General features: G+C 40.1%; 1 protein-coding gene across 1 annotated transcript in view; it reads right to left on the bottom strand.

Moving 5' to 3' along the window:
- TRAIP (TRAF interacting protein) overlaps positions 1 to 22,330 on the bottom strand; it is a 34,167-nt gene that overhangs the window by 6,185 nt on the left and 5,652 nt on the right. Inside the window, exons 5-11 of the mRNA XM_063292006.1 lie at positions 17,826 to 17,865; positions 8,176 to 8,303; positions 6,255 to 6,349; positions 5,318 to 5,431; positions 4,065 to 4,152; positions 1,700 to 1,789; positions 1,395 to 1,483 (exon numbers count right to left, since the gene is read on the bottom strand). Coding sequence (XP_063148076.1) covers positions 1,395 to 1,483; positions 1,700 to 1,789; positions 4,065 to 4,152; positions 5,318 to 5,431; positions 6,255 to 6,349; positions 8,176 to 8,303; positions 17,826 to 17,865 — 644 coding nt within the window. The remainder of the gene's footprint in view (positions 1 to 1,394; positions 1,484 to 1,699; positions 1,790 to 4,064; positions 4,153 to 5,317; positions 5,432 to 6,254; positions 6,350 to 8,175; positions 8,304 to 17,825; positions 17,866 to 22,330) is intronic.

The following is a 22,330-nucleotide window of genomic DNA, read 5'->3' as shown; positions in this document are numbered from 1 at the left end:
TTGTATAGGGGTGTAATGCCATCTGTGAATCATTTTTAAGTAATTTATTCTGATTTTTGCTGATATTGATCATAATCAATTGGGTATTGGGGAGTTGGGTATGAGCCCATTGTATGTCAGCGATATTATGTCTTAAGTCTGATTCCCACATTTCTTTGTGAGATGTTGCTTCCACTCCAACAACTTCTAACAGGATATTATATATTTTGGATACTATTGCTTTAGAGGACTAACACAAGATTTTCAAAGGTTACAATGCTGTTTTCTTAGGTATTATATTTTAACAAAAAGATTAGTGTCATTCATTTGTAAACAATTAAGGTTCATACATGTCAATTTCTGCTTTAATGTATCTTTTGGCATTGATTATTTATAAAATAATCCCTTAATCTAAAAAAAAAAGGAAAAAAAAGAAAAGTTTTTGTTGTCTCTAAACTTACCTAGATAGCCCTGCTAAATTATTATCTGATAAATTATTAAAGAGTCATAATCTGTAACTGGCATTAATGGGGAAGGAGATGGAACTAATTTTTGCCCCTGGTACTTCCAAATTTTTAAAGTCAGGATTTGAGAAGAACAGTCAGGAAACAGAACAGAAAGAACAGTCAAGAAAATTATTGATACATGTTGGGTTTACCCATCTTATATCTCTTGCTTTCATAAAGGGTATCAGTTCTGTTCTCTGATTTGTCAGCCACTTAGCCTCCAATTGTGTCCACTTTCTATATTTTGTTTATTTAACAAGATTTAGAGGCTGCCCAAATATAGAATGACCCTGGACAACTTACACTAAATATAGAAAACAATAAAAAAAGAAGGTCGCATACATCCAGACAAATACACTCCTTATAATAGAAAACATAACTAACAATCCAGAGTTCTCACTTGAGGCACACATGACCAGGCTCAAATTATCATATTTTAGACACATTGTGCAAAGACCTAGGTCTCTTGAGAAGTCTATAATACTGACAAAGGTAGAAGGAAAGAAAAAGAGGGCCAGCAGCAAGGACTCAATTATAGTAGCAATGGGAGCACCATTGGAAGACTTGAAGGACTAGGCTGGGCTCAGATGATTCTGGAGAAGTTCTGTCTATGTGGCTGCTAAGAGTTGAAACCACAATCAAACACATCTTACTATAAGAGGTTCTGCATTTTAACAGAAAAATTATTTTTATACAAAATAATATGAAAGTAGAAGAAACAAGTTTGTTCTGTCATTTTGTTAGGATTACAGTATCTAGATACTGCTATGGTAAATGGCAAAATACTGAATTTTATTAAAAGGGCCAAAGTGATTGGTTCAACATTCTATAAGTGTCTGCATGTATTGTATACAGTTTAGGACATACTATCTCCATTGTTTCAAATTGTAATGTTCTCCCTTTGCTAACCTTTCAGAGACAAGCCGCTTGAGTGCTTCACTGGTTAATGATGGCACTTTTATCGTATCTTGTAGGACTCCTATCTTTTTTTTCAAACTCTGGAAAAAAAAAGAGTGGAAATAAAAAAACAAGAAAACCTATTAAAGTCAAGGTTTATATTTTCTGTTTTATATTGATTCTGTGTTTATATTCAGGAAGAGAAATCTGCATGTTTTCACTTCAATGGGAAAAAATATTTGAAAAGAATTTTGAGTATAAATTATGAATGGGGACACAAATAATGCATTGAATACAGGTTAAAAGGAAAGTCTTACCATGATCTCTTTATCTGCATTTCTCAGATCTGCCTGTGTATTTTTCAGTTCTTCAGTTGTTTTCTCCAACTCTAGAACAGCTTTCTGGAGCTATAGATTAAAAACTATGTATCAGAAAAACAGAATCCAATGCGGAATAAAATTACACAAAGTTTTATATATCCAAAGAATTACAACAGTTGTCCTTAATAAAAGCACACGCCCAGATTCAATATTTTAAAATTTATCACATTATAACAGAAATCTGAGGGAGCCATCTTGAATACGAACAGCTTACCTATGAAGGGATAATTTCTTGTTCCATCAAACCACCTGCAGAGGGAGCTTCAGGGTGGCTCATGTTTTTAAATGTCAGTGAAAAGCTATCAAGGTATGCTGCAGCTCTATTTTATTACTTGTAAAGAGAACCTCGTAAATATATAATTAATTTTCGCCATTCCCAGTATATGCTCAAAAAAGAAATTCTTTATTAGCCTTCTTTCCTGTATCTTGCCCTAGTACCCTCCAGATACCTTATTTGGTAGAGTGGGCAGAGAGAGAATGATTAATTCAAATGTTATCCAGTGAACTTTCGTTCCTGTGCATAAACGTGAACCTGGTCCTCTCCAGTTCTAGTCCAACAATTTAACCATCAACCAGATGCGCTCATGCAATTGTATATATTCTGTTGAGATGTGCCTGTGTTAGGCACCCATCAATGTTGAAACAGAATAATTGGCACTGTTTCTATACATTTCGGTGACCTATAGATAAAACGGTATGTGCTCTGCTCTCCCTGGTAGTTGAGGATCTGGAAAGAATCATTGTCAGTAAGGAATCCACAGATAATGGTACAGGGTGGGAGAATGGATTTTTAGTTTGATTTAATATTGAAATGATTTTAGAGTATGCTCCAGCAGCAACCTCAGGAATCTAAAGGCAGAATATTTTTTCCTTCCTGATATTATGAACTGTATTCAGATTTTTGTAAAACTGGTAACAGACTTACTGGGAGGGTAGAGCTCTTGTTTGTTCTTTCTCTCTACTGCCTGCACCAAGGAAAACCTTGATATGTACTATGAGAGGAAGGGAAGATAGGTAGTACAAGGAACATGGCAACAATAATTATAAAATGGGATAGCATAAACAGTTCCTGTTTTGGCAAAATATTACTGCCAGGCAGTAGATGGGGCCAACCCTGATGGCCTGAAGTCTGAGGGTTGCCAGGGAGAGTTAATCCTGAAGAACTCAGAGCAAGCAAAGAAGGACTGGAACGAATCAGGCTCTGGGAAGGAGGGATCTCAAATGCAATTTAGACATTTGAGGAAATAAAGATGCGGATGATCTGTCGGTAAACAGAGAAGTTTCCTGACAATGACAAGTGCTTTGCTTCTCAGACTTCACCTTTTTCTCCAACAATATTCTCTGTCTTCCAACATCATCTAATTAGCTTTTATCTCAACGAGTGGGGAGCTTGACCAGCCATCAACACTTCCTATATCTGCCCTTGGGTATATGACTTAATAGACGCTGTTACTTTAACCATTCCCAAACAGGAACAAATAGGCAGGAAAAACAGGATTTTAAGTGTGATTTTTCCTTATAGCTTTTCATAGAATAATTACCAAGAAACTAAAGTAAGCTCAGATATCAATGTCTCTACAGTGTAATGTTACAAGGGCAGATATAGTCTAGTCACCCAATCTCCAATTACCAATTACATCCACTCAAGCACCATGGAACACAATGTGGAGGGAGGATGTGAATGGATGACTATTGCTCAGCAACATTAAATAATTCTGTTCCATCTGTCATCCTGAGTTAATCTTTTGGGTTCATGTTCTCTTTTATTAATCCTGAGCATACAGTCTCCTCAGAACAGGACAGTAAGGCACATCCTAATTAGGACACGTGCCTCTGTTTATCCCATTGAGAAGACGGTATTATTGACCATGGATATTTCAGGGCAGTCAGTGCTTAACTAAAGAGTGTAGGAAAAGAGCAAGTATGGTAACTTGGAATCACTACCAACAGTTACTGACCACCTCTGGCTGACCTCTGAAAGTGGTGTGCTCTCTGGTGACACTGATTTTAATAAGCAAGAGCTGATTGGTATGAACCACACTCCATTAGGCTTTTCTCTCTTTTTTTGTGCAGAAGTTGATGAACAATTTGTCACTATTGGGTGTGTTGCATGGTTATACGGGAAACAGTGACATTTTGAATTAGGAAGGTTCAGCTGAACTTAACTTTCCAGTTAATAGGTAGTTACTAAATTGGCTATGTAACTGGCTGAGCAAAAAATGTATTTAGGGAACAGTACAGAGAATGAATTTTAAATAGATGCCTCTGCATGCATCTGCAGGAATATCAATGCAACCTTTACCTTATGATTAGCAGAAAACAACTCCTTTCTCAATTTCTCCACTGTATCATTTGATGCTTTCTGGGACTCCTTCAGATTTTCATATTCCCTGGAAGGGGCAATATTAGTCAGTCAACCTATGGAGCTTGCTTCCAAGCAGGTACCTCTTTGATAGAATAGAGCCAGTAGACAAATTTGCAATTCATTGTTTAAGTGGCTGCAAAAGTTCCTGTTACATATATACAAGCAGTTTCAATGTTGAACAAGCCAACATTGATTTGCACAGTGTTAACACACTGACACCACTGAGCAGGTGAGAAAACTTGCTTTCACAAGGTAGTACTGTTAGGTTTGGAATAGGCATTAGACTGGCAGAAAAGTATATATCAAAACCCAAAGCGAACAATCTTTACCTATGTGCAATGTTTAACATTCTACTGAATTTACACCTTGCTGAAATGATATGTGACACTTTTTTGTTTTAAAAAAAAGTTTAGGTTGTGAAATCATTTTAATAGTATTATAAAACAGTGCTGAAACTATTGGCTACAATGCAGACACTTCATGCCATAGCTCATAATTAAAAGTTGTGATGATCCATTTGCTATCTAAATGTTGCCTGCACAAGCTGTGAATTAAACATGGTATAAATAGAAAGACCTGTCACACACTCTGTAGGGACCAGCGAGTACACCACACTTATTGTGCCACAGCTGCGTGAAGTGCTTTGCTCTGCACAGGGGAGATAGTCAGAGGCCGTGCTGCCTTACTCAAAATCATGACAATCGTCCATCTCCTCAGTTCCCATCCAACAATCACCTCCTAAACACCCTGGCAAACCTCTGAAAGCTGTTTCCATAGCAATGATGTGTCACTAATACAACAATAGTATGCTTGCTGTGTTGAAAATCTTCCATTTATGCCACCTTGAGAGCAGTAGGGCTCATGTTATAGAACAAACTGCCAGCGGGAAAAGGTCTCAAAATCTGTTTATCCATCCAGATCTTTTAATATCCTAAAAGTTTGAATATTTACAGTTTTTTAAATTATTTGCTTTTTTATGTTTTTATCTTTTATAGCATTTTTGTAAGCCTCCTGGGGCCCTTAATGGAGTGGATAGCACATTATTCGCCAAACAAATAAAAAATATCCTTCAAATCTCGGTACTATAGCTAGAGTTCTCCCAGAGTACCAACATTATTCTTATTTCTCATTCACTGTTTCTTTAGAGGGTACTCTGCAGAATGCCTAAGCCAGCACAATTTCTAACTTACTTTTTTAGTGAGATGCAATAGACTGCAAGCTGTTCCACGGCTGCTTGCCCTGCTCCCATTTCACGGATCATCTCTTCCACTTCAGGACGCTGACCCTGTAGCAGGGTCTCAATTCTGGAAAGAAGGCAGGTAGGTTAGGGGTTTTCCACCTCAGCTAGCCATACTAAAACAAAGTAAAAATGGGAATAGCTCATTCTGTATTTCAGAATGGTAAACATTCCAACCACCCTGCCCCAAAGCTTTCCTCAACCATCTACTAGTGCGTTTCAGCCTTATGGAATTTGCGCTGCTGGTAGATTAGAAGTTCCAAACACTGAACAACTAATAACGAGCTCAGTAATCAGGTCATTTCTAAGTAGTTTAGGAACAATTACGCTTTTGTGTTCTTTGCTTATAATCAGCCTATTGGATTGAGAAATATGAACAATATATGCCATTCATATGCCATTTCTCATACTTAATATATATCTTGAAAAATGAGGAGCCATCAGAACCTTGGAGTACTAAAGTTCTGTCCATTCTATTCATCTGGACCATTTTCAAACACATCCATGAATAGGAATAGGGTGAGTGACTGGGAATACATACATGGTCCAGGAAAATTAAAGTATAGACTAAAGCAGACTAGAATAGGACTTGTCCAGCAAATCCAGTAATTATTCAGAATGACAATGGTGGCATTAGCAAAGGTAAGTATCCTATTGTGATATTATAACACACATACACTCTGTTTTGCTTGTTCTTAGGAGAGCAATGAAAACTTAAAAATACATCCTTTCATTAAGAACACTGCAATTTTCTGGATACAGCAGTATTATTTTTAGCAGATATTAATTCAGTATTCAAAAGAGATGATTCTCAAATAAGTGTGCATGAAATTGGAACCAAATATTTTCTAGAATATTGTCTATAAGATAGATAAAGCTTCTTTGCTAACCTCTCCATAGATTTCAGTTTCCTTCGCAACTTTTGAGTTTCCTCTTTTGCACTCTTTGTTTCCTCTTGCTCCTGTTCCAAATATCGCATTTGTTTCTGAAAAAAGAAACACCATTAACGTATGGAAGGCAGCTCCATAAAAGCAACACTGACTTAACCTCGAGCTATCTCAAATGCTTCAGCTCACAATCTACATTTTGGATGTCTGGAAATTAAAGTTCATTGCTGATGCACACTGAGTGATTGAGAAAGCCAAAGAATACCAAAAAGAAATCGGTACGTGCTTCATTGATTATAGAAAAGACCTTGATCACGTCAATCATATCAAGCTGTGGAATGCGCTTAGAAAAATGGGGATCTCAGAATATCTCATTGTCTCATTGCAAACCAATACACAGGTCAGGAAGCCACAGTATGGACAGAACATAGTGAAACAGGCTGGCTTTAGGCTGGCAAAGGAGTGAGACAAGGTTGTATACTCTCCCCTTATATATGCAGCCTACATGCTGAATATATATGAAGGGAAGCTGGATTGGAAGGTGAGCATGGTTTTAAAATTGGAGGAAAAAACATCAACAACCTACGCTATGCTGGTGGCACTATTTTGATAGCCAAAAATGGAAGGGATCTGCAAGCTCTAGTAATAGAGTGGGGTTAATCTCAGTGCTGGAAATGTATGCCTAATTAAAGTCTTCACTGCAATATCCATTCTTCAGGAGAAGTTACAATATTGAAAAAAAAAAAAAGCAAAGGACAACATACTTGTTATACATGTTCCATCTTTCTTTTGAACATGCATGTTCAAAATATAACTTTGAACAGCAATCGGTTAAGCACCATCCAACTTATTAAAGTCACACAAAGATCTAATGGCAGGAACAAGAACTTATGACTAATCTATATCAATTCCAGAAAACAATTGTGAAACAAAAATCTCTCACTTAAATGTCTCCAACTGTTGAACAATCAAATTATTTGAGTGAAGACTCTTTTTTTAAAATCACGATGTTGGTCTATGGGTATATTGCTTATCTCCCTATCAAATTGGTTTCCCATCAATAGAAATCCATTCCTAGAATGCTCTGCTGGAAGGACAAAAGAGGCAATTTCTGCTTTTCCTGTTGTTCTTCGTTTCCCACAATATTCTGAAAGACTGCACAACCTTTCAGAACAACTTTTCACTGGACATAAGGGAAAGAAAAAACAGCACCTCTCCTTAACCTTCCAGGGGGAAGCCTGCACTGACATCCCTTGTGAGGATTTAAGGACTTTTCACTTGTTGTAGGTCATAGTTGCATCCGACTTCATTATCAGGAATGTACAATGAAGTGCAGTTTATTTAAGCTTTTTGGTTTATCTTTTATTATGGACTGGAGGCCATAATCAACATTTATTCAAAGGAACAAAGACCCAACCCTTCCAATTCTAAACAGACATTTAATGGAAGACATTAGCTTTAGGAAATATATTTCTAAGCAATGAGAGAAGACATTATCTCAAAATAGCAACAGAAAACCATTGTCAGTACAGGATTGAGTTACAGTAGACATGGGCACCTTGTGCCCATATAGATGTTATTGGAGTATAATCCTTACTGATTATTCGCTATGCTCTGTGGGTCTGGTTGGCACTGAAATCCAACTATACGTGTTGATCTAATTGCTCTCTATCCTTGTGCAACATTTGAGCTACTATAGTTTGCTGTGAAACACTCTTGAGAGAGATACCTTCCTCCCCTTCCCTTAAGATAAAGGAAGCAGATACCTTCCTTTATCTTAACATCCAATCCTTTTTAGCTAAGGATGCTATATTAAAATTGGCACTGCAAGATTAGCCCAAGATAAACAATGGACAGACTGTACCTTAACTTTCCACTTTGGAGATGACAATCGTAGTATAAACCCTGGCACCTTTCAACCTACCTTGAGTGTAGAACACAGCATCTCCATCTCAGAAACAGCTTTCTGGAGTGATTCTATAGTGGCATTACGTAGATCCAATGTCTCTCTCAATGAATTTACAATACATTGACAATCTCGTTTTTCCTTCTCTGCAGCAAAAAATTATAATGGAAGTAAGGCCCCGGCTGAGCTTTATAAATTTCTATACTTAGCAAAGAAATAATTCTTAACACACATAGCAGAGAACTGAGTGAGAAGGGGAAGGAATTTGGCCAGAGGGCAGCACATGTAACACTATACAGAATTTCATGTAGTTGCTGTATTCATCTGGCTCTCCAAAAGCTGTGTGCCTAGTCTGTTCGTTTGGAACATTCCTCTGGGAATCACCTCCTTTTCTACTTTGTGTGCATATGTATATGCAAATACACAAGGAGAGGCACATGCTAAAGAAAGAGGGTAGAAAACGGATGGGCTGACATACTGGGAAGAGGTACATGCTGAAATTTCCATCTCCTTTTAGTTCTGACATCATCCCTTATCTAATTTAGAGCCAGCTACAATCTTCTACAGTCATGATGGACTCTTTGTAGATTAAAGATCCCCCATTCCGTTCTAAAAATTGTTTGAAAATTTGCCAGAACTATTGTATCAATAGCACTGGATACAAAAGTGCTAGAAATATTTGTGCATCAAATAATCCTTGTTAAAAACTCTACCAGATTTCAAAGCTTTCTTAGTATAGAAATCATGACATGCTCTTACTTCAGAGCTTGTTCAATGGGCAGAGGCAATACTTAAACTACCATTCCTGTTCTTGCAGATCCAAATGGACCCAGGCAATAATGGCAGTGCCTTGCAAGGAGTCACTGTAATCTATGAACTAACATTTGCAGAATGATGTAACGATGAAGTTCTGAAGTCCAATTGTGGAAGATGTTATATTTTGTTTCCTAAGTGAGAATCCTTGTAGATAGATACATATTGGGTAAGATTGACAGAAAGTACAGTGAACAATAGGGCACAGCTGACATACTAAACAATTACGCTGCTGTACTGCTGTCTTGTCATTCACTTTCACCACAGCTTGTGCTTTGGGGTGAGGGAAACAAAAACCAACTCCTGCCCCAGTTTGTACAGCAGTAAATATTATTACCCTTCAAGATCTCATAAGAGACAAATGTTACATTTAAGGAAGATCTATGAGACTGTGTCACTTTCACAGGTAAAGGTAGAAATGCCTGTAGCTGAGCTTGATTCCTGGTGACTACATGGATACAACCACGCAGTATTTTTGGAGTATGGAAATAGTTTGCCCTTGTCTTCTTTTGGGATGTTTCTTGACTTCCCAGTTTATTGTCCATCCCTGGTATACATAGTGGTCCCCATCCCAGTACTCTGCTTAGCTCCCAACTTAGACAACGTCTGTTAGATACAGTCACCTGCTGAGAGTCTCAATCATTAATTCTCAAAAATATTACCCCAAAATGCTTCTATAATGCGATGTATAGCAGAATTTAGAAAACAACAAGTCAACAAAATATTCTCATACACATGATTTTAGTTGCTGGAGTCTCAATATAAAAATAGGGTAAATTGTGTAAAACAACATTTTTGAGTCCTAAATTTGTACTGTTGTGGCCAAAACCTGGCTCACCTAAAGCAACCATATCACTTTCAAGATACATCATAATTTGTATCAAAATTTGTAAATAATCCCATCAAGCACAACCCACTGAGGCAGGAACAATCTTCCATTCCTCTCTTGTAACTAGGAAATCAGATAGACAACACTAATCAGCAAAGGGGAGAGTGATACGAACTTATACAAACACATATACTAGTGCAGCTCCGTTGGGGCAAAAATCATAAAATCAAATCAGGGGAGATACACACAAATATAGAATCAGCTTCTCACTTACACTCGTGCAAGGAATCAACCTTCCTCCCCCTTTCCCTTTGAGGGTGGCAGAGAAGAGAAGATGCTCAATATGGCATGAAAACAACACTCACACACTGGGCCCCTATCCAGGGGGGAAAACGCATGCGTAGTAGTGAGGAGTTGAGCAGCCATTCAAAGAGACACAGAACAGACCCGCCTTGACTTTTGGGGTTTATCTGTCTGGGTTTTCCCACGCTTCTTCAGTGTTAGGATTTTCTGTCTAATGTAGCAGTAATAAAACACTAGAGACCTATTCCTCATCTCAGCGTGGTTCCTGGCTTTTAGGACATCAATCCTAACAAACTCCTACTCCCATTGTAAGAGGAAGGAACAAAAAAAAAAAAAAAAAAAAGAGAGAGACATTTGGGAAAACGTCTTCGGAAAACCAGGAAATTCGGCAAGCCATCCAACAACTAGCAGCAGCATTGCAACAACACCAACAACAAGTAGATCTCCAGATCAACACCTTACAAGCAGCTATGCTACAGCAGTTACAACCACCAGCTCCGTTTAACCCACAACTGGTGCCAGCAGCAGCAGCTCCGTCAGTAGTCTTGAGATCCCAGGGCAGTTTACCAGAGAAGTTTGGAGGAGAAGCAGGACAGTTGAGAACCTTTCTCACACAGTGCACAATGTTTTTTGACAGCAGACCGGCAGAGTTCCCAACAGACCGAACCAGAGTCACCTTCATTTTAAGGCTGCTAAAGGGCCCAGCAGCCAAATGGGCTATTCCCATGGTGGAGAACAACGACCCAATTCTCAATGACTACCAGAATTTTCTGGCAGGGTTCCGAGCACGCTTTGACGACCCGATCAGAGAGGTCACTGCCAGCTGGGAAATTCGGAAGCTCAAGCAAGGCAACAAGAGGGTGGGAATTTACATTGCTGATTTCAAGCTGTTAGCAGGAGATCTAGACTGGAATGAGAGTGCCTTGAAAGACCAATTCAAACAGGGGCTGGATGAGGAAATTAAAAATGAATTAGAGCGCCAGGGAACACCAGCTACCTTAGAAGGTTTATATCAGCTGTCTGTGGTCATAGACGCCAGGCTAGAAGAGCTCAGACAGATGCAGCCGGGGAGAGGCAGGGGCTTCAGAGCGCTTCCAGGATTTCCAGCTCTCTCTGCAGATCGGGGCAAGCAGGAGGCTTACTTCCAAGGCTGAGAGACAGAGAAGGAGAGAGATTCCTCTGTTTCTACTGCGGAGTCCCGGGGCATATGGTGAGAGCTTGCCCAGCGAGAAGCCAAGCAAATTCCGTAAGAGCCCCAGGGCAAGCAGCAGAACCAAGAGCCACCTCCACCTCTACTTCCAACCAGGGAAACTCTGTCGGTCTCCCTCCACAGAGCTCAGCAGGGAGACCATCAATCAGTTAAGAAGGGCTCATTCCGAGGATTCCAGCCAATCCTTTTACTACTTACTAGTCATAATGCACGTAAACCCAGAGCACCAGGTCAAGCTAGAGGCTCTCGTGGATTCCGGAGCTTCCACCAATTTTATTGATGTACAGACTGTACAAGACCTGAACATCCCGACCATGGAATTGCCACGTCCCATAGAAGTTGAGATCATTGACGGCCAGCCCCTTAAGGCTGGACCGATTCAAAGTTTCACAGAACCTTTGCAACTAACAATGGGAGACCACACTGAGTGGATCCAACTTTATGTTACTGCATCACTTAATGAGCCTATAGTCCTGGGCACACCTTGGCTGAAGATCCACAACCCATTGTTGGACTGGACTACGGGAGCAGTCTCCTTCCCAGCTAAGGAATGCCAGCACCACAAGATTCAAGCCGCTCTTCTCTCTCCAGCAACCAACGCAGTCACTGAAGCAGGGGGGGTCCAGTTGCCAGCCAAGTATGCAGATTTCGCAGATGTTTTCAGTGAACAAGAGGCCACAGCACTACCCCCCCATAGGGACTGTGATTGCACCATTGAGTTGATACCAGGAGCCAAGATTCCAGCAAGGAAACAATATCCCATGTCCCCCAAGGAACTAGCCACCTTAAAAGATTACTTGGATTCTAATCTCCAAAAGGGTTTCATCCGACCATCTACTTCCCCAGCATCTGCTCCTACATTCTTTGTACCAAAGAAACCTGACCCGTTGGCACTGGCAGCTCAGGAGGCACCCATGAGTGGTGCATGATTTTAGCTCCCTCAATAAGGTCACAGTCAAAGAAAATTACCCACTCCCCTTAATATCTGATCTGCTGGATCGCTTACAGAAAGCACACATTTTTACTAGGTTGGACCTCAGGAATGCGTACAATCTGATCTGGATGAAAGAGGGGCATGAATATCTGACTGCCTTCAATACCAGGTTTGGTAAATTTGAGTACCTTGTTTTGCCCTTTGGCTTGACTAACACAGGAGCCATATTTTCCCGATTTATGAATCAAATTTTCTCTGATTTACTAGATAAGTATCTGGTCATTTATCCAGATGACATATTAATATTCTCTGAGGATGCTACAACTCATGTAACCCACGTATATAATGTCTTACAAAGACTGAGAGAGAACAAGCTGTTCACCAAGCTAGAGAAGTGTGCCTTCGATTTAACTGAATTACATTTCCTGGGCTATAGAATATCAACAGAAGGCATATCCATGGATCCTTCAAAGATCCAGGCAATTCTCTCTTGGCAACCCCCCCGAAATGTGAAAGATGTACAAAAATTCCTAGGATTCTCCAATTTTTATAGAAAATTTATAAATAAATTTAGTGACAGGGCCAAACCCCTCACACAGCTTTTGAAGAAAGGATCAAAATTCATTTGGGGGGAGAGGGAGCAAGCAGCCTTCCAAGAATTTAAGCATCTCTTTGCATCCCAGCCGCTTTTAAAGCATCCTGATCCCATGAAGCAATTCATAATGCATTCAGATGCTTCAGATTTTGCTATCGCTGCTGTTTTATTGCAATATACTGACAAAGAAGGGAAGACATTGCTTCCTTGTGCCTTTTTTCTCGCACGCTCTCACTGGCAGAGAAAGACTATGTTTTTAACAAGGAGTTGCTGGCAATTAAAGCAGCATTTCAAGAGTGGAGGCACTGGCTAGAAGGTGCAACCTTTCCTGTGAAAGTTTGCACTGATCACAAGAATTTACAGCTTCTACAAAACACCAGATCCCTCACCCCATGCCAAATCAGATGGAGCCAGTTTTTCTCCTGTTTCAATTTTGTTATTTCTTATGTTCCCGGGGCGCAGAACCGTTTGGCAGATGCCTTGTCTCGATCCATTCAGGCAACCCCCACTACTCACCAGGATGTCCAGGCTACTATATTACAACCTCACAACTTTGATCAGTCTATGAGGGGGAACCAGACAGAGATTTTAGCAGCAGGCAGACAAGCAGAGGACCTATTTACAAGAGTCAGAGCTCAGCAACAACAGGACCTGTATGCCAGGGCCAGGATGGATGACCTCCAGAGGGGCCTGCAAGACACTGCCTCCCCATTTAATGTGGAAGCAAAAAATCCTCTGGCATAGTGGGCGATTATACATTCCCCCCTCATTGAGGGAAGAAGTACTGAGACTTTGCCATGACCATCAAATGGCAGGCCACGGAGGTGTTTTCAAAACTCTCCATAGAGCTCTGAGAGACTACTGGTGGCTAAGATGACTGCAGACATAAAAGGTTACGTTGCTTCTTGTCATACCTGTAGATGAGCCAAGCCTCTCCCAGGGAAGCCCACAGGACTCTTGCAACCCCTACCCACCCCCAGTAGGCCTTGGGATACAATTTCCATGGATTTCATCACTGATTTACCCCTGGTCCAGGGGCTGACTTCCATACTAGTAGTGGTGGACCTTTTCACTAAAATGGCGCATTTTATTCCTTGCAAGGGCCTCCCATCTGCGCAAGCCACAGCGCAGTTGTTTATGGACCATGTTTTTAGGTATAGAGGCATGATAAATCACTTGGTGAGTGATAGAGGCCCTCAGTTCACTTCCAGGTTCTGGAGGGCCCTTTTCCAGTCATTAGGGGTCCAGATCCACCTATCATCATTGCATCATCCTGCTAGTAGTGGGCAAGCTGAGAAAATTAACCAAAGGTTACAGCAGTATCTCAGGTGTTACACCACTCATCAGCAAGACAATTGGCCTGCCCTGCTCCCCATGGCAGAATTTACTTATAACAACTCTGTGCAATCCTCTACCAAGATGTCTCCTTTCCAAGCACTCTACGGGGTTAACCCTTGGGTGTTGCCCACTTCCTCCCAGCAGGGAACTGTTCCAGCCACAGCTGATTTTCTTAAAGAGCAACAAGCCGCACAGGAGTTGTTAAAGGAGCAGCTGAACAGGGCAAAGAGTGCTTACAAGAGAGCTGCAGATGCTCACAGACAAGAGGGGCCAGCGATTGCAGTAGGAGACAGAGTGTGGCTCTCTATCAAGTTTTTGACCTCTACCAGGCCTTCCAAGAAGTTGGACTCTAAGTTTGTGGGCCCTTTCACTGTGGTACAGCAGATAAATCCAGTGGCTTATCGTTTACAGCTACCAGCATCCATGAAAGTCCATCCAGTGTTTCACAGAGCCTTGCTAGCCAAAGACCCTCCCCCAAGTGCCTTATAATCGCAAATGCCCCCCCCCCCCAGTAATTGTGGATGGGGAGGAGGAATATGAAGTCGAGGAAATTCTGGACTCTAGGAGGAGGGGAAGGGGCATCCAATATTTAATACACTGGAAAGGGTACCCTGAGGAAGAGTGCACGTGGGAAAATGCCAGAGATGTGCATGCACCAGCGCTGGTTCAACGATTCCATCAGCTTTTCCCTGACAAACCCAAGCCTCGCACTCTACCAGAGATTCCTCACTTGACTGAGCAAGCAAAGGAATCCCAAGCAGAGGAGTTCGTAAGTTGGCAACCTCCACCCCCGCCAGAGGCTCTGAGGCCAGAGTGAGAGGAGGAGGGGGAGCCTCAGCCCTCCACCTCAGGCTTGCATTTCCCAAGGGGGAGGGGGGAAGAATCTTCTAATTATCTAGCTATTTTCCAGCAGCAGCCACCTGGGCCAGAAGCGTTATCAGACCTGGAGAGCAGCACTGATTCGTCCTTGGAGGAGTTTTCCTTTGAAGAATTTCCATCGTTGCCCAGTTCCCATGGGAGCTTGGAGGGTGAGATGGACTATCATGAGACTTTGGAGGGAGGAACTTTAGAGAGGAGGGAGCTGAAATGGAATGTAAATCTGGAGGGGAGGGTGATGTCATGAGCACTGATGGTGAGCAGGAGGGGGCCCCTATCCAGGGGGGAAAATGCATGCGTAGTAGTGAGGAGTTGAGCAGCCATTCAGAGAGACACAGAACAGACCCACCTTGACTTTTGGCTTTATCTGTCTGGGTTTTCCCACGCTTCTTCAGTTTGTTAGGATTTTCTGTCTAATGTAGCAGTAATAAACACTAGAGACCTATTCCTCGCCTCAGCATGGTTCCTGACTGTTAGGACACACACACTTCAAACAACGAAGCGTATATGGCAAACAGCAAACAACAGAAACCTCCTAACTTTCTTCTATTATGCACTCAACTTAAAACAGATACACAAAACTTACACAAAGACGGAGTACAAATGGCTGGATACATGGCATGGCCAGAGCCTGCTTCCAATCATTAGCAGTACATAACAAAAAGGGAGCATACTCCAAAATTTGGGAGACACACAGTGTGGCCAGAGCTATGGAATTCCACGAATTTGGAGCATTCCGGTTTCCTGTGGAGAGATTCAGCTTTCACAGGACAGACCCACGTTGCTTTTAACTTTCTCTCTCCACTCAAAACAGTTTCCAAACTGACATTTTATACATTCACGTACACACACACCATAGAGCTGAGAGTAAGGTGAAGCAACCTGCATATCACCCACTTCCCTTGACAAACACACAAATTTACAGAGACAAATGCTTACAAACAGAAAATATGTACACATGTTGAATACTGCTCATATTCATGCCCTTCGCAGAGTCAGTCAGCAGGATCCAAAATATACGTCAAACTGCTTGTCACTTGTGTCACTTGCAGAGTCAGCCGGCCAAAATTCAAACTCGCCCATGCAGAGTTTTCCTTATATCAGGGTTCATATTGCAGCTACCCCGGGCTCGCACTTGCAGAGCCTCTCATGGTGCTTTCCACTGGAACCCACACCTTGCAGGGTTCTTCCAAAACTAAATTCCCTGGCCAAATTAAAATTCCCCCAAGAGTATCTTCAAATGGGTTCAGGATCGGAGAAGAAAAGGGAGGTGGCAGAAACCACAAGTCTGCAAAGTGGCCAGAGTGTGTTGCAAGTGATTGACTGCTGCCCCTCTCATCCTTCCAGTCTGAATCATGGCACCAAACTGTTGTGGCCAAAACCTGGCTCACCTAAAGCAGCCAAATCACTTTGAAGATACAACATAACTTTGTTAGCATGCAAACAATAGAACAGTATATACTGGGCTCCCAGCAAAGCACTGGCACTTTGCTGAGCAGCTCTGATCAAAAGCAGAACCAGAGCCTGTATACCGTTAGCCTACTACGTTGCAAAGGCAAGACAAAGACAAAGGCAGACACAGTGGAACTTACTGTACAGCATGACATTGGAATGTTTTTGATAAACTCATCTGGGTGATCTTCTTATTGTTTATCCCCTCCTACTAGGTTGGCATGCCAGCCATACTACCTCTGAGATATGGGCAGTGAATGGAAACAATCTGGTTTACTGGGCCTCAGGTTCCTGACTGATTCTTCTCTTGGTCAGGACTCAGGGTCAATTAGTGGATGCAGCTCACATGAGTATGGGGTGTGTGTATCTTTTACCACCACAGTACTTATATGGGAAAGGAAATAATCCAGTAAGAACGAATGCTTTGGAAACCATAACCCTTCCCAGTTGCTCTTGTAAAACTTTGTCTTTTACTGTATTCTGATATTTTAGGACTTCTGTCTTTCAAATTAAATGACATTTTCTTCACTGTATATGACTCATAGCTGTCTACAGAAAATAATTAAAAATGATCACATTCTTAAAGTTGTTGAACATGGAAGGGCCTGAATAATTAGATTCACAGAACATACTCCTCCCTTCCCAACTTTCCTATTTCTCAGTTCAATGAAGCAAGTCTATAATGCAGCCTTTCTCAACCTTTTGACCCTGGAGGAACCCTTGAAATATTTTTCAGGCCTTGGGGAACCCCTGCACATTTAGGCTCAAATATAGTCCAGAAGTTACAAAACTATTATATTCGTTTCATGGGTAGGCCTGTATATATGCATTAACAATGTTCTTAAACCAAAAATAAAGAATGAAACTTACCTCTTTAATGTGAAGTTGTCCAAATTTGAAATGATTTTTTAAAATAAATTGTGATCTCCCAGGGAACCCCTAGTGACCTCTGGTTGAGAACCTGGTTGAGCACCCTGGTTGAGAAACCCTGCTATAATGTTTCCATTGCACAACCCTGGACATTAGGCAGATAAATATTTCCTAAAAGAGTTATTAAAACTTGGAGTGTTCTGGATGTTCATCAAGCTCAACTTTATCATGCAAAATCTATGGCCAAACAGGATTTTGCCCATAATCAACTAGTGGTTCAAAGCATTTCATTTACTCTTAATATTTGTGGGCAGAAGAAATTTCATTCCTCAAATTGGAGGCAGAACAAATTCTATACAGATGTGTTAAATATTAGGACAAAGCCATGACAACAATTATATCCTTAACTTGTATTTTATTGTCGCAGACCAGTCATTTTTCAACTTACCTTTCATGGATAGCTGAGCTTTCACCCTATCTAGTTCATTCTGAAACACATCACACAAAGAATCAAATCAGGTTAAAGTACAACGTCCAACACATTATCACAATTTTAAAAAATAGCATTGTATAGTAACTTTATGCTAAGTCCAGCCAGGCTCTGCCTTAGCAAAACATGTGAGATCTGTTCACTGTGTTCATTTTCGGAATTTTAGTATTCACGTTGTCTTATCACTTATATATGTCAATTAACCAGCTTCCAGCCAACAATTTATTATCACAAACCAGCTGACTGATGGTGAATGCAGGGAAAGTGCAGTGGACCTCCATGGACTATCAGTGTTCCATGGATCCCAGCCGGAGAATCACTGCTTTAGATCTGCAGGAATACTAAAAAAACAACCACCCTTGAAGAATTAATGTGAGAAAAATTATCATCTTATTATGTATTTTGCAGTTTCATTTTTCAATTGTTAAACAATTGCAGAAAATTCACAGAGGAAGAGTTTTCACATTTTAATTTAACAAAGCAATAAGGCAAATATATTACCATATTTTAACTAATATCTCTAACCAATGCATAACACACTTCAGTTAACAGCACCTCAAAGACTATTATTTTAATGAAGTCCAAAAAACAATTTGCAATGGCATATGGATACACTTACACCAAATAAAATTAAAGCTTTGTTTATTGCTCATTCAAATGAGCTTGGATGTTACTGATGTAGATCAGCAGCTGGATGAAACAGACAGCATTAAACTGCCACCAATTTGGAGGAAATTGTGTTAAGTGAACACTGAAGGGATCTTTGGAGTAATTGGCATTTTTTAATTAAAAAAAGAGAAAATATATAGCATTCATTTCTAACAGAATTTTACAGTACTTGCTAATGCTACCAAGGGTATGTTTTCTGCCTTTTAGAAATGTCAAAACGAAACAAAATAACTTGTCTATAAGCTAGGAAAAAGCCTTACAAGTGACCCCCTGAACCCTGGAAAGCATTAAGGTGTAAAACATCCTGCAGGAGATAGACAAAAATATATAGAGCATTAGGTGAAATGAAAAATGACAATTTTTGCCTATGCACTGTTTTATTGCTGATTGTTAATTTTTTTGAAACATATTTTCAGGGGAGATTGTGTTTTACTATTCTTTTAAGCATTTGTGAATGAAACGACAAAACCTGTATATAAATATTTTAAATAAATGAATGTATAAATGAAAGAATGCAAGACACAAGCAGAGATTATTTCCCAGGGAATAGAAAATCATGAGATTACCAGATAAGGAGTAGGACTGAAAATATAATTGTGAAGCTTACTCTTTCCCTGCCTGGCTAGGGATTATGGAAGCTAGACCTTTCCAGATTGTGGAAAAAGTGTCTATGCAATGTTCAGAGATACCTCCTTCCCTCTCAACACCCTTCTCCCCCGTCACACCTACTCCTTTATCTTCTGTGAATTATTTTGTGGGATTGTGAGAGATTCCAGAAGATGCAAGGTTGGTAGCTCCCTGAAATTTCCTTTCTTCAGGTGAATATTGAATGAAACCTCACAGTTGAATAATCAGTCACACCTACATTTAATTAAAGTTCTGGATATTTTCATATTTGGAAACTGGATAATGAAAGAGATATTTCTATATACACTAGCTGTTTAAAATCGTTTGCTGTGATACAAAACCCATGATATTGGGTTTCTCTCTTTCAAGCCTGCACTTGTATTTACTACAGCATAATATAGTGCTGCATGTAAACAGCTAGTACCAACTGCTAACCTTAAAAAGTGTTATTTATCTCATATTGCAGGAAGGTGAACAGAAAAAAGGAGTGCTTAAAACATTTGCTGGTCCCACCCTATTCAGAAAAATACTTTCCAAAATTTGAAGGAATGGCTGGTACTACAGCTTACAAACCCTCTGTTCGAAGTTAATTTATAGGTTTATTAGCACAAACTATTCATTTTGTAAAAAAAAAAAAGCTTCAATACTAATTTTGTCCATTGCCTTGACATTCAGCCTGAGAATACAAGAAGGGCACAAGCTTTCCTGCATTGAATGGGACAGCTACTGGAACCACTGGCTTAAACAAATCCTTACAGAATGATAAATACAGTCTATATCAGTGTTTCTCAACCTCGGCAGCTTGAAGGATGTGTGGACTTCAACTCCACACATCTTCAAGCTGCCGAGGTTGAGAAACAGTGGTCTATACTTCCAGCTATTTTTGACATTACACAGTTACCTTGATTTTTCAGCACATATAATACAAAGGTTATAATTTCTCTTTTGACTAATTCTGATGACAACTGCATGCTAATTTTATAAATAAAACAGAGAGCCAAAACATATTTTAATAATTGGCATAAAGTAAAATGAAAAACTATCTTCATGAACTGAATTACTACCAACAATATGATATCATTTTTATTCATGATTTTCAAAGCCACCATGATACTTATTCCTACATGTACATCTGTAATATATATATACTTTATATATACAGCATATTACACAAATTCAAATATGTGTAATGTATTTCTATACAAAAATGTGACCACTTTAAAAGTTTGCTTATTTATCAACCTGTATGTGACCTCAATCCTCAAAATAACTTATATGAAATGACTTACATAGGTTTCAAAACAACAAAATAGAAAAAAGAAAAACTAAAGGAACAATAATACATTCAGTACACCAGGGAAAGGAACCAATTCAATCATGATAATAAAAACAAGATATACTATTGGGGAGAGGATCATCTCATTCTATCCCAGGACCTGCTGAAAGAGCCAAGTTTTAAAGCATCATCATCTTTTTTCCATGCTTGCCTGTAAGCCTGAAAACATTCAGACTGCTCTAATGAAGAGCAGAGATGTGCTACGCTCACACAAAATATGCCAACAATATCTTGCATCATTGCATATGTATGAATATTTGTATATATGTGCAGGAAGTGTGAGAAGGGTAGCCTACCAGTTCTAGGCTATTTTCCTATACATTTGGAATGCTACAAGCCACTTTGTGCCCCTGACAATTTACTTAAACAACCTGCACAGACCAAACCTCGGCATGTTTGGATTGGCATATTCTAGTACATAAACGGAATGTTCTAAGACAAAAACAGTTGTTCTTATGTCAGACTTTCCTGTTTCATCAATCTATTCTGAATGTTTGAGGGCATATAAGAGGAATCCTTCTCTTGACTCACTTCCAAGCTATGTCATGCTTGGCTCCTATTCTCTATAACTGGAAAACTAGGTAAAGCTCACTTTCTCCAACAAGCCTTCTGAAAAGTTTATATTTTAAAAAAATATTTATGTATTTTACCCATATTGACTTGTTTTATTTTATTCTAGACTACCTCTGTAACACCTTGATTGTCCTGATTGCATGGAGAAGTGAGATATAAAACAAAACAGTCTGATCAGATTATAAAGTTTAACAGTGGAGGTGTGCAGTGCTTCAGATCCAAAGCCAAAAAGATGCTTCAGAGTGGATATAAGCACACACACTACACCTATCAGTGTGTCTGTAAAACAGCCGCATTTTTATGCAAAGCACCTTTTCAGCTTCATATCCGAAGTGCTGCGCCTTCACATTTAACTGTTTTCTTACAATAACTATTTCAAAAACGACAAATTATCCTCCTCTTTTCTCAGGTTTACAGCAACTTGAATACTTATTGATTGATTCACTCAATGTATAGGGTTTCCTTAATCAGAATGATGCAAGGCAGCGAACAATGGGCTTAAAATATATTTAAACAAAGAAATAAGACCAAATTTAGTGATAATAGTGCACTGGGAAATACACACAAAAAATCAAACAGCAACCATTCAAGTTGCTCACAAATCGCCTTGATCCGGGGAAAGGCAACTTTCTAATGTTTTCCTGAAGGTCAGCAAAGTTGGGGCCAAATGGACCTCAGGGAGAATGTTATTCCAGAGGTCAGGAGCAGCAACAGAGAAACACACCTCTGGGATCCCACAAGATGGCATTGTTTCATAGATGGGACTTGGAGCAGACCTTGTCTTATAGGAGAAGCAGGCATGATTGGAAATATCTAGGCCCTGATCCATGAAGGGTTATACAGATGACAAGCAGCACTTTGCATTACAACCAGTGGTCCACTGGTTTCCAGGGCAGCTTGTGAAGTAGAGGTATAGAGAGGTATATTCTGGGCCCGATGTGGTGTGCATTGCAACAGTTCAAATGGGAGGTGACTGTAGCATGAACAACTGAGAACAGTCTGTTGGTCCAGAAGAGGGTGCAATTTGAACACAAATGGATCTATGCAAAAAACTTTCCTAGACAGAGCTGCCGCTTGCTCTTCCAGCAAGTGCCGTGAACCCTCAAATTGAACTCTAGTACCACCTGGAGAAAAGCAGCCCCATCAAGAATTAAAGATGAGAAATCCCTGGGTACGGCCAATCCCTCAGTCTTGCTAGGGTTGAACCTGTTCTTTCCCATTCAGATCTTAAACGCCCCCGAGTACTGCGGCAGTGCCT

This window comes from Candoia aspera, chromosome 2, assembly GCF_035149785.1.
Source record: "Candoia aspera isolate rCanAsp1 chromosome 2, rCanAsp1.hap2, whole genome shotgun sequence".
Classification (NCBI taxonomy): domain Eukaryota; kingdom Metazoa; phylum Chordata; class Lepidosauria; order Squamata; family Boidae; genus Candoia; species Candoia aspera.
This window is presented reverse-complemented; position numbering and strand designations above follow the sequence as displayed.